We start from the raw sequence: 13,834 nt of genomic DNA on the forward strand, positions 1-13,834 counted from the left end.
TGCCGTGCTCGCGCGAAATGATTGATCGCCGTCGGAAACGGCCGGCAGCTTTCGTGCGCAAATAAAAAGGCTTGGCCTCCGTGTACTCGAGTAGCGTTATGTGTATATGTAATGGATTTAACCTTCCGCGCGAGAGCGCGAACGAGCGCGGGCGCGCGGGGGAAGAAATTAATTATGTTTGTTTAATTTCGAGATGAAAAAAGCAGCTGGCACTGCCTCGCCCATGCGGCGTTCGCCGCTAATTCAGGAAAGAAGAAAAAAGAGAAGAACGAAAAAAGAGAGAGAGAGAGAGAGAGAGAGAGAGAAAGAAAGAAAAAGAGTCGTTGCTGAAATGTTTATAACGTGAATGAAGACACTAAAAAGCACCGACTGTGAAACTTTGATTAAATTTCGGTGCGCTAACAATTAACGTGTTTCAATTTTCACGAGGAAGACTTTCCGACAAAAAGATGCTTGCATGCGATGTGCATGCTCACCAGTATACGACAGTAAAATGCACGTCGGGTTTGGAAAAAATTAATTTGAATTAATTATTACATATACATATATGCAAGACTCGTCATTTTGACGTCAATTGACGTCAAAAGTCTGTCATTTTGACGTCTTTTGACGTCATTTGACGTCAAAATGACGAGTGCTTGCTACCTGGGTATACATATATGTACTACACTTATATATTAAAGTTTATATAATATCCCTCTTTGATTCTCCAATAACTCTGCATTTTTGCATCGAAGCTGCTGGGTCGTTCCAAATTTAAAGGCCGACTTGAGAATGAGGACGCAGCTATCTCGCGCGACGCTACGTTTATATCGGTTCGTTAAGCCGCTGTTAAAAAGAAAAAGTAACGCGATACACCGCGGAAAGATATTCGCGACATGATCAATCGTTACGTGAACGTCGGTGCAACGTGAACCGATGTATCGGCATGCCATCGGTCACGTCGTCGTCGCGACCGCGACGTCGCGTGCTTGTCGCTCTCGTTGGATCGCCGGATATCGACGCTTCGCGCATTTCCCCGTGCACACCGGAAAATCACGGACGAGATCCGAGACGGACGTCCCTATTAATTAACGCCGCGTTACGACGTTGTCCACCTCGAGAAACGCGCGATTATTTCCTCGCGTGTCTTTACTTTCGCGAGAGCACGCACGCGCCCATCTTATGAGATACGAGCGAGAATCGCCTAATTAAATTTAGTCCGAGATCGCACGCGAATGTCACCCGCGAGAAACACCTGCTTTTTCTCGCTCTCCTCAATCATAGATACTTGAACTAACGATGCACACGCACGATATATTTCGCTAACGAAAAGAAAATTTAAACGGTTCGATTTCTTAATTTAATCATGTCGATTATAATTCAGAAGTTTGATATTCGATTGTTTCCGGCAATAAGAATAATAATTCGATTAATTCGATAATAGTATTGCAAGAGAGAGCGCAAGAAAGTTTTTAGTTTTTTAATTAGACATTGTACTTTGGAATATGGAATGTACAGTATGAATTTGATGACATTTATGTGTTTTGTTCTTAATTCTTTCGTTTTTCTCTAACTAAACAACCGAATCGGATAACGACCCAGCAAACAGCGCGCGTTCAACGCGATTTTCCAGGAAAATTATTCGGGTGAAACGATCAAAGGAGCTTTCCCGGGAAAGCGCATGCGGCCGGAATGCAGTAAAACGCCAATTTGTTCGAAAATACATCCGGTAAACGAGCACGGCGTTCTTATTGAATCTAACTCTTAGATTGTTGTTGCGAGATAAGTAAATATAGACGATAAAGATGTATTTTAAAAAGTTTCTATGAATTACAAATACTGGATAAGGATAAAAATAAATTGATAATTAAAAGAAGTGTTACTTTCTAAAGAGATTTCTATAAATCATAAGAATATTAATCGAACAGTCGAACATTTCAAAAAATTCACGCGGGTCGTTTCGGAAAAATTTGCTAGATGCATTCTCGTGCATCTTCGAATTTCTCGCTTCTCATGACACAGGCGATAAATATAGCATTTAACGGTATTCCAAACTTAAAACAAACGAGTGGCCTGAAGCGTTGATTTATCTTAAAGTCGATACGTCAAACTTGCACGGTCGACCACATTAAACGAGAACGATAATGACGGACGTTTTAGTCGTCCTGAAAGTCGCTTGGTGCATCGAGACGCAATTGCATAAGATGCAGACGGTCGATTACGGACATCATGCGGCGAGAGGGTACAATTGAGAGATTAAGGCTTACAGATATATTTTTATGTAAACGATATTGACGTGACAAGTGGAGTAGTTGATAAGTAGACATCGGATTATATGCAGATCGGTGGAAAAGAGAATAATTAATAACTAAGATCATGTTATTTATAATATCCATTATATTTCTACTGCAACATATGTTAGGTATAAATATGTTGAATATTATAAATAATATAAATAACAAAATCTTAGCTATTAATTGCTCTTTTTCTCCAATCTGCATATAAAAAAAATCCGATGTCTATTAATAAGTAACTTTTACCTGTAGTTATTTTTATTAAGAAAGTGTATTTTTTGCCCTCAACAATTAATCGCCAATCTCTAACATTTCATAAGAGACACAGGCCGGCGAAAATGTTTTAAGTTCAACGATATCGAAACTTGTAGATGACTCTGTTATATTAGCGTTTTCTAGGCAAAGATTTTGCCGCGCTTTCAAGAACTTTCGAAGATACGAAATTTGATAAGTACACACGTTTCGCAACTTTTTTTATTTTTTTAATATAAACTTTTCGAAAACTATTCGATTTCGGCAAAAGCGTAGAAACTCGTTTGCCTGTCCAAAGCGGTAAAGGGAGAAGATAGATCCGCAGATAGTCGCGTGGGAGCGAGACAGCGAACATAAAGCATCGTTCCCACCTATACGGCTGATCCCCCGATCAACATTGCGAAAGAAATTTATTAGTTTGTAAAGTCGGTTCTGTCGAAATCGTCCGCGCCGTAGATCATCCTGAGACGATCTTTTACATTTTTGACATTTCATGACAGCTCGCGTCTTCAAACTGTTCCGGAATGCCTGTCAGATGGATGTGCACCTTAACCCTGTTACCGGCGTTTCGATGCCCCCTCCCCCCATGCTGACCCCCCACTATCGGTGGACGTCCAACCGGGGGCGCATGCGTTTGTCATTTCCCAGTAACTCCGATCGGCCGGCCAATCGGGCACGCTGGGTGTCGACATCGTCGGCCAATCCGCACCACGATCGGTGACGACAGTGCTATTTTCGGCCGGCATGACTCACGGGATATAAGCGAGTACGTTTAGTTGGGTGTTCACAAGTTGTCGGGCCACCGTGGCGCACAGGGTGATCCGCGTTCGCGCAAACACACGTCGTCGCGATCCCGTCGCGCTGCGTTCCGTTCCGTTCCGTGGAGCAGAAAGACGCGGCACACGCGCACCACGTCGTGTCGTGAGTCATTGTTGTGTTGACAGTCGAAGCAGGCGGGCAGGCGGGGCAGGCGGGGCAGGCGAGAACAGAGGCAAGGAGTTGCAGGCAGGCGAGCAGACGGGCAGACAGGCAGGTTGCCGCTCCTCTGCGGGCCGGCTGTCGTTGCTGTCGACGTAGTAACGCCGGACGTGCGTCAAATATCGCTGTCTTCTGCGCCGATTTCGGTCGACTCGCTCGTACGTGCCGCCGGTGGTTGGTGCGCGATACGCCGAGTGTGACGTGACAGTCCCGTGAGGGACGGAGGGACGGTCGGAGGTGCGGCGTGGAGTAAGAAGAGACGGCGGTCGTACCGCGAGTGAATTTTTGCGTACAGTCGCGCGCGGCTGTTATGTAATCACTCCGCAGCGCGGAGCAAAGTGTTTGCGCGTCGACGTAGGCAAAGAGGAAGGAGAGACATAGAGAAAGAGAGAGAGAGAGAAAGAAGACGGAGAACGTCGCAGAACTCGTTGACGTGTCGAAACTCAAGGAAAGTCCGTCGTTGTGTTCAACACTTCGGGCCGGATAAGAGAGTCGCGCGATTCCCGGGGAAACCGGCCGTTTTCCCGTCCGGAGGCCAGATACCAAAAGAAGCCGAGGGTGAAACCTCGGTTGTTCCTAATCGAGGCGAGTTAACCAGCCCGGCGGTATCGATGGTGCGCAGCCTGACGATGGAGCAGACGTTCTACGAGGACGCGAGCGTCTACGCCGCGATGAACGGTCGCGAGAACAGCATGGGCCAGCTCAAGCGGAACCTCACGCTGGATCTGAACGGCTGCCAGAGGCCGGGGCCGCAGGCGAAGAGGCCGCGGCTGGGCCCGCTGCCGCCCGCCATGAACAACGTCACGCCGATCCTAAGCTCGCCGGATCTCAACATGCTGAAGCTGGCCTCGCCGGAGCTCGAGAAGCTGATCATGACGCAGCCGGACGGTCTGGTCACCAGTCTACCCACCCCGACCACGCAGATCCTGTTCCCCAAGGCGGTCACCGAGGCCCAGGAGATGTACGCGCGAGGCTTCGTCGACGCGCTGAACGAGCTTCATCACTCCGACAGCTCGCAGGAACCCGGCAGCATGCACGGCGCCACGTACACGACACTGGAGCCGCCCGGTAGCGTGCAGAGCACGGAATCCACCATGAGCAACCCCGGCCTGGTGCACGTCAAGGACGAGCCGCAGACGGTGCCGAGCGTGTCGAGCACGCCGCCGATGTCGCCGATCGACATGGAGAATCAGGAGAAGATCAAGCTGGAGAGGAAGCGGCAGAGGAACCGCGTGGCCGCGTCAAAGTGCCGACGGCGCAAGCTCGAGCGCATCTCCAGGCTCGAGGACAAGGTCAAGCTGCTCAAGGGCGAGAACAGCGAGCTGAGCGGCATCGTGCACAAGCTCAAGGAGCACGTGTGCCGGCTCAAGGAGCAGGTCATGGACCACGTGCACGCCGGTTGTCATCTCGGGGGCATCAGCAACCAGCACCAGTTTTGAAGCTCCCAATCGTCCTTCCTCCCCGGCCGAGGATGACGAACGTTAAACCCTCGCGGGTTCGCTGTCACCGCGCTCACTACCTTCTTGCCCCTTCGCCGGTAGTTTCCGCAAAAGAAACGAACGGTGAACTTTGTCGCTACGGCCGGTCACCGTCGTAGCGCAACGCCGCGCCGGTGTCGTTTGGATCTTCTCTTCTACGATCGCGATCGAGAGAAGATCTCTGGCTGCGTAAACACGAGGCTGTCACTCGGAAACCGTCCCCCCTTCTTATCTCGACCTCAACAAATTCCGGAGTGGATTCTTTGTTTTTCTACGATTCACGCCAAGGAGAAGCAAAGTTCATCCTTATCTTCCGATGTATCGCCAAAGAGTTTGGAACGGAGGAGGCGGTCTTCGAGAAGCGAAGGATGATCCTGTTGCCAGTCTGAAAAAGGATCTTCACAAAAGGGGGAGGGATAAGGAGTCCATCATCCACACCACGCTCGCTGTTTTCTCTCTCTCGGTTCTTTTGTGACGCGATCGGGGAGGAGACGATCGCACGACGACGGCAAGAACAGCATGCGGCAGGCGGAGCAGGAGGAAGAGGAGGAGGAGGTGACGGTCGAGGTGGAGAAGGAGGAAGGAGTGCCTTCGTACAGCGTGAAACGTAAAGGATGCTTTTGGGAGAGTGGCGGGCGTGCGCGCGTGCGTGTTGCGCGCATGCGAGAGACTTTACACGCACGAGCACGCTCGGCGACGGGCGAGCGCGTGTATATCGTATGTATGAGTGAGTGAGAGAGGGAGAGAGAAAGAGAGAATGTGTATAACAAGGAAAGAGTGTGTATGCATGCGTGAAAGAGAGAGAGAGAAGGAGGGAGATCGCGCGAAGCAGCACGAGGGGGGGAGAAGTACCGCGGCGGCCATTTTGGAGAACGCGAGAGAGCCGGCGGGAGATTCAAAGCTACCGGAAACTCAGGCTCTTCTCGTTTCTCTACACATTCTTCCCTTTGTCGTCGAGTACGCGATCGTCGTCCGTCAGCGAATTCGCTTTGTACCGTTTTCACGATGCTCGATCGTTGTATAAATCTTTTTCCCGCGCTTGACGATCTTGCCGTTAGATCGTAGAAAGCGAAGGGCCCCCCCCTTCTTTCTTTCTCGACAGTGAACGGCAGTGCCGATTTTCTTCTCTACGCGAACTCGCGTAGGTATTCGATTTCGCTTGTTCGATACGAAGCGTTCGCTTTGCAAGTGACGTAAATCAAGTTTCGAAAATTGTTTCCTTGACACAGATACACCCCTGGATTTTGCGCTCCGTGATTCTCGAATAAAACTTAAACGCCTCGTGCCAAGTTGCGAGGATCGTTACATTCGTCGAATATCGACGATTCCCCGCGATTCATCGCCGGCTCTTTTTTCGCGAACGAGGGAGACGATTGTGTATATTTTTGCGAGTCAATCAAAACGGGAGATTCTCATCGTTTCGGGCGCGATCGCGCCGGAAGGAACCGCACGAGACCGACTTACATGTGATAAGCGCAATCAAACCGGGAGATCACGTTTGCCTTTTACAGAATGCACTTTCGCGAGAGAGACTCGAGCATTCCGCTAGTTTTGGAAACTTCTACACTTTGGTGCATACGAAATATTGACAAATTAATTAATTCTTAAGGAATACATTACGGTGCTGTACTATAGCCGCGCGCAAAAAACATGCATTAGGGCAGTCTGTTATAATGACGCGTATTCTAACGTATACCAGACGACAGAATCGATCGACGACTGCTAAAGCGTCGAAACGAGCTTGATTTATTAAGTAGCGTATGTCTCGCGTAATTTTTTTTTTTTTTTAATTAAAATTACATAGTTTCAAATCTTTACGATATACTTGTCTGAAAAGATCGAATCTTGGACAGTTAACGTCCAAAGTTGAAAGATTAAAATTAAAGTATTTTTCTAATTGTGATTGGTGAAATGCAATTGTATATGTAAATATGAAGAGGCGCAATCCCTTGCGCCGAGTACATATGTAAAATTTTTTAATTGTTAAAATTGTAAAAATATGTACAGGTTGTTTCTGTATCTTCCATATACGTACTTTGAACCGGACTTTGGATTGAAGGATTATTTGAATAAAGAGAATATTATCTAATATTTATATTGCGTTGGAAACTATCGGCAGAAGACGCGTTCGCTACGATCGTATGCCTCGCCCGTGCATGCATCGCGATTAAACATTGTTCGATATTTCTTCTAAGAGCATCGATATTTTTCTCCGACGTGCCTCGACGTCGCTTCGCCCGCAACGCGTTGGTCGGACGGTACCGAAGTAGCCTCGGTTTTAACCCCGCTTTTTGGAGAGAAACCAGCGCTATTAAGTCTGTACAAATAGATTAGTGTTTCGGGAGCAATCGTGCGTGTTGAACCTGTCGAAGAATCATCCCTGGGCGAAAAGGACGGACGCGGTGTACGCTCGCGGTGTGAGAACGGCCCTGTAATCGCCTAACGCGTGCCGATTATTCCGGATTACGCCTGATTACCGACTTACAGAATCGACGTAAATCACGTAATTATACGATTGGATCAGATCACGCTTAATATCACAGAATACTCGAGAAATTGATTCTAACTAGTCTATCTCGTCCAACCATCTTTCACAGAATATGATTTGTCGTAAAAAAATTCAAGAATATGATAGACTTTTTGTAAATTGGAACGGCGGATGACGTACTTAAAAGAAAAAAAAACGAAAAAAGAAGATTAAAATAGCCTTATATCCGCGTGGATTGATATCATTAAAAAATTACCTTTAAAAAAAAAGGTAAAAAAGTCGCCAAGTGCACGCGTATGAAAAACTGTTATAAATTGTTAAAATAGCCTTTCATCCGCGTGGATTGATATACTGCGTCCGTTCGCGCGATACCCCAGGAAGCCCCCCCCCCCCCCGAATCTTTCCCTTAGCTCTTAAGCCGGAGACGGTCAGCGAGTCACGTTCTCCTTGGTTCTTCTGCGCGTTTCACGGCGCGTGGAACTCCATTTCGTCATATGTGCATCTAGTCTTGTCCAGTATGCCCTTGTAAGTTGCGCGCGACGCGTATGCGTGAGCCGCATACCGCATACATATATACACATTCACATTGTATACACACACGATATTTTACACACACGTGCAGTACCCGGGGATGCACGTACACAACACGGTGGCCGTCGCGACCGCGTTCAGCCACGTGTCGCAAGCTGCACGGCGTCGGGAGGCGTCGCGACGTCGGTCATCCGCGATATCGGATATTCGCCATACCGGACCGGCAGACGCTCCACATAGTGCTGGGATACACCCTCGTTTCTCTTACGACACACAGTACGCACATTCGCTACCGATTGTACGTCCCCGTACTTCGCGCACACAAGACCGTGTACGATAGATTTTGATACGAAGATCGCGTAGGCTTAGGCCCGAGGCTCGCGAGTTATCGTTATCGCACGACGATATCGACAATAAGCAAACCTTCTGTCTCTTCGCGAGGAATTGTCCCCGGATATCCAGCTTAATCTCTCCGTTCGATTATTCGTAAAATTATCGGCGATCTAAGACGAGTTTTGGGTAAAGATTGTTAAAAAGATTGTTATGTGTATAATACGCTCTCGGTGCATTCTCTTCGAAGTGCATGTCGAAGAACTTGGATATAATCGAATGGAAAGAATGAGACGTACGGGCAAGCGAGCAATAATAAAGCAATCTTACCGCCGTATTTTGCGCATTATCTGATACGAGATGGATCGCGCGCGTGAGCGCGAAGAAAAATACTTCACGAGCGGATGGGGAAAAATAGCGATTACACGCCGTTATGCAATCTTTTGCGAATAATGCTCTCGTCCCTGTAACTTCGTCCGAGAATTTTCGAGTCTCTCGGACGAATTGTCGTTGTAATCAGGTCAGCGTCGAAAAGTTTTTTCATAAAGGTGACTATCATGTTAAGAAGAAAACGAGCGATTTCTTATTGTTTTGAGGGATATTTTTAGATTGTATGAGAAAATCGATTTGATTACAGCGAAGAATTAAGCGTGAATTCTTTAAGATCTGTCGCTCGCGACAAAACGCACGCGTCTTCTTCACGTGTACATTGCATAACGCCGCGCCGTTGCGCGAAATCTAACGGGTGTGCCCGGACGAGCGACGGGACCACACCTATCGATTTATCCGCGACTCGTATCTTCTACAAGGAAATATATTTTACCGAGAACGCTTCTTTGGACGGACGAAACGCAACGTTTTCTAAATGGACTAAAATAAACTCCTTTTTCTGTGCTCGATTCGTGTTTCAGACGATTTTTGGATGCGATATAATGGAGCTTCAATCAAATTAATTAAGCGCGTTAAAATGATAGACAAACCAACCCTCTTCGCGACGAAGGTCGCGATCGATTTTTTTTACACCTTTACGACTTACGCACATTTTATCGAGTCGAGAAGGAGGAGGACGCCGAAAGTGCTTGCAATGCGCGAACTTGCGCGCTTGTCTGACTTTTGCGATTACCCGTTGGCCTCGTTCTCCCTCTCTCTGTACTTTCTTTTTTAATATTGACACGAGAATGTTAAGATATATTTATTTCTTAAGATTAACTCCCCGATACTCGCAGCGATCGCTATGATAATCTGCACTTTGCAAAAAAAAAAAAAAAAAAAAATAGAGCATTAAGACAGAGAACAATTGTCAAAGAGATTTCATGCATGAAACGTTACTTCTCATTATAACATATGAAGCAGCTTCGGGAGAGATATTTAATACGGAAAAAAGTCGGATTACTTTAAGTGATGATTACGTAACGATATTGCGGCGAGTATCGGTGGACCAAGTTGCGCGCTGTTCCCTCTCGCTTGGATATTCGCACTCTTTGTATTTATTCATTGCGATGATGTGCGATCGAGAGACGCGCGATCGTCGCTTCGTGCTCTCGATCGCAGAATCTCGGATTCGTGGTGCCTGATGAGCGATTCGGAAGACACTTGAGAGCGAGGCAGAAGCGAAGTCCTATATCGCGTCTCGATATAGGACCGCAAAGGGCTAGAACCAAAGGAAACTTCTCGTCCGTATTCTCTTGCCGCGCATTCGACGTCAGATATGCCCGACTTGGGCATCTTTAATGTGATGAAATAAAAAACGAGGGAATACGGAAGCAGGCTCGCGAGTACGAACTGAGACGTATTCACATGCCTTCGCGGCGCGCCTTCTTCTTCTCGAGTTACAATAAATCGCGCGGGCGACATTCTTCAGGGGCACGCGCCTTTTTCTGGGCTCTGGCCCCCGAGCGAGGAGAGCGGTGGCGCAAGATGTATGAAAGTAACGGAAACCACATGTGATTTAGTCAGTAAGAGCGAGATAAACCCCCCATTAGAGTATAATATTGCGTGGCGAGGTGTTGTGCGGTGGTTAACGACGCCCGTGAAAGAGAAAGAGATATATAAGAACACACACATACACTCACACACACACACGCGCGCGCCGTAGAGAGTTACGTATAACATTATACATGAGAGTAAATATTGCTATTATAAAATGTAATAATATTATATATATATATATATATATATACATATATATATGTTATATATTGTCTACCGACACAGAGAGCGAAGAAATCTTTTTTTACGAATAATTTTATTTTTGAATGAAATACGACGAAAATAAAATTTCAATATATTAAATGCAAGCAAGTTGTGTAACTTTCTTTTTTCTCTAATCCCTGATACAATCCTGATAATAATAACAATATATTTCGCCAGTTTTCCGTAATTTTTCACGTAACTACGAAAGCTTTGATTCTCGAATGCATTCTGATTACGGTCTATATTTCTATTTTTCTATTGTATTTCTGATAGGAGAACCGTCTTCGAATACGAGATTTAAATTTCCGTTCTAGAGAGCAAAAGGCGATAGAATCACCGAGAAACGAAAGAGAACGAAACTGAATTCCAACATAGAGCGGCTAAATCTCCCCCTTCGGCCGCGTTAATTATCGCGCAATTGACTAATTGGCTCAATTGGGAAAGTTCTCGGTACTAATTAAAATCGGGCGAGCACGGTTTTAAAAATGCTCTAGTTATTAGAACGACCTTTCATTCTGAGAATCTCTTTTTAACGAACGCTAATCTAAGTTTTATTTTCCTTTGTTAAGACAATGCTTCAAATTAATAATGAAACAAAGATATCAAAACGAAATCACTAAAAATGATTGTCTTATCTTAATTTAATCGTACAATAAATTAAGGGCCACAATACTCTGTCCTATAAAAATATAGTTTAGCATTACGTAATATTACGTAACTTTTTATTAAATAAACATAGATAAAATCATTCCCTTAATAATAAATGTACATTAGAGAGTACTATCTTTTTAATAATATTATAGATACTGCAATAATACTTGCAATTCTTAATTGTTCAAATTGATGCCTTTATTAACTCTCTCATTTTTGCTTAGTTAGTTGTTACGTTCTATCGAATCGTAGGCAAAGGTGAAACGCGTTATTTAAATTTATTCTCACATTAATAAAAGATTATATTTTTAATTTTTTTATTCTATTCAAGGTACAATTACTTCCTTAAAAATAAACAAACGATTTTACAGCAAATAACCGAGCAATACAAAATTTTCACTCATATTCAAGGCAACGTTTAGTTTCATACGCGAAATTAAGTAAAGATCTTCACAATTACAGAATGCTGATCTTCGCGAAAATCAGCATTTATGCATAATGCAATTCAGATTATATTATGGTGGAATATTTTCGCGCTCGTGTGTTTAGCTTCGCTTAGGGAATAAATCTACAATTCTTTGAAGGAAAAACAGCGGAAAATAGAGAGAGTACTTGTAGCTACGTTTATTAGGATTAAAATGTCACACGAGGAATGTCGTATACTACTCGAGAATTATTCACGGTTTTTGGAATCCGCGTAAAGAGAGACGTGCATGATCGCGACGGTCGCGCGATTATCGCGCCTAAAATTACGACTTTAATTACATCCGACGGACTCGGGCCGTTAATAATTTTTCGCGTTATTTTTAGCCGGAAGGACATTCGAAACAAAGCCGCGAGCTCTTTAAATCCGGCCGTCGCGTCGCGGGGGAAAGGTGAGATGATCGTAGGAAGCGCATTCATGGCCGCGAATGAGTCGATAAGGCATAAATTTCGCCGAGCATGGAATGCACACGGCGAGATGCCACACTCACGAACGCAATTGCGGCGATATGTGCGAATACGGAATAACGCGTGAATTATCGTCGAAGGAAACAGGAAGACGCGGGAGAAAGAGAAACACCTGACAATTAAGTTAGAAAGTTATGAAATGGAAATCAATATGGTTATTTTAATCTGGGAACGGTCACCTGATGATGATTTTTACACCCCAGTGTCAAAAAGATGAAGCTCACATCACAGTAATTTTGATGTGCTTCTTTTTCGTTTTTTAAATATTTTTTTAAGTGTCTCCTTACTTTTTTTAGAAAATATTAAATAAATCTATATACATATTATATTGTCCTCACATACTAATAAATTATGGACAATGAAAAATATGCAATTTGTAATTAATAACAATGACTTTTAATTGGAATGTAAAAATTACCCCAGGTAACCGTTTATGCAAAAAAGTGAGAGTCCCCGAGTTAATCTATACAGACTGTTTCATACTGTAATCTAGTACAACATTTAATTTTTTAATGGACTAATATTTTACTTTTTTTGCAAAATTGTCTTCCACTGTGGGATCGTTTTCTATTATCGATTACAATGCTAATATTGTGCGATCGTAATAATAATTATTACGAACCGCGGCCACGGGTCAGAGAAAATCAAATTGCGACTCGCACGGTTCCGTCGCGTTTTTCAACGCGGCCTAAACCGGAGATAAAAATTCAGAGGACGCCGTCGCTTCGGCTCGCGTGCGCGCGGGAGATATCAACGCGTTATCGACGACGGCGTTATCGCGACCGTTATCGGCGCGCGCGCGCGCGCTTCGGTCCGTTTAGCTATTGAATGCGTGCTTATCGCAAACGGGGAAGAGCAAACAGCGTTCCCGCCGATCTGCCCGCCGTTCTTTGCACCGCCGGTTGCGGCTTTCGCAAGCGTGGTCGTCGTCGCTTCGGCGCGCGCGGCGCTAGGTGATTCCAAATAAAAAAAATCAGTCAGATGCAAGACCGAAGGTTCGACTCAAAAGAGTGTTACTGCAGATCTGTGCTATTTCGGACGTAGCTGTAAAATAAAACCAGCTACGTTACGCGAACAATATCGCAAGGAGATATCGCCCCCGTGCATCCTCGATTCGTGCATGGCCGAGGCGATTCTCCGAGGTCGGCTGATGTCTTCCTCGGGGATTTGATCAATACCTAACGTGAAATCCGTACGCGATCGCGGGTATCGCGACGATTACATCGATCGGATTATGAAAAAAAAAACTCATGCGGAGTAGGGGGACCGAAACCTTGGTGGCAGGTTGGGGACGATCGCCAGCGAGGAGGAGGACGCGAGACGTTTTCTTTTCTGTTTCTCTCTTTTCCTCTTCTTTTCCTACTGTTTACCTTGGCTTTGGAATGTAAGAGATAAGTGACTGCGTACACGTGTATACGTGAATCTCGAGGAGAGACTAGCTTATTCGGACGGGAGAAGAAGATATATATATGCTGACGACTTCGTTATTTATTTTTATTTTTAGCGCTATAGATTACATTAAAGTTTTTTATGTATAAATTTATTGTATAAAAAGATCACCAAAACTGAAAAATTTATGAAATTTAAATAATATTCCTTTATAAGCAAAATAGCATTTATGTTTTACAAATATAAAAGAATAATATAACCAATACAACGAAAGTAATATTATACCGAGAATAATGATACTGAATACTGAGAGAATA

At 44.9% G+C, this 13,834-nt stretch overlaps 1 protein-coding gene across 1 annotated transcript; it reads left to right on the forward strand.

Annotated features, from left to right (window-relative positions):
- Window positions 1-3,319: 3,319 nt before the first annotated feature.
- Jra (Jun-related antigen) lies at window positions 3,320-10,630 on the forward strand. The gene is made up of 2 exons (XM_071709343.1): window positions 3,320-7,399; window positions 7,538-10,630. The coding sequence occupies exon 1, from the start codon at window positions 4,118-4,120 to the stop codon at window positions 4,943-4,945; it is 828 nt and encodes a 275-aa protein (XP_071565444.1). The 5' UTR covers window positions 3,320-4,117; the 3' UTR covers window positions 4,946-7,399; window positions 7,538-10,630.
- Window positions 10,631-13,834: the final 3,204 nt, after the last annotated feature.

Source organism: Temnothorax nylanderi, unplaced genomic scaffold (genome assembly GCF_030848795.1).
Source record: "Temnothorax nylanderi isolate EJ_2023f unplaced genomic scaffold, tnyl_v1.0 TNYL_tig0076_pilon, whole genome shotgun sequence".
NCBI lineage: Eukaryota > Metazoa > Arthropoda > Insecta > Hymenoptera > Formicidae > Temnothorax > Temnothorax nylanderi.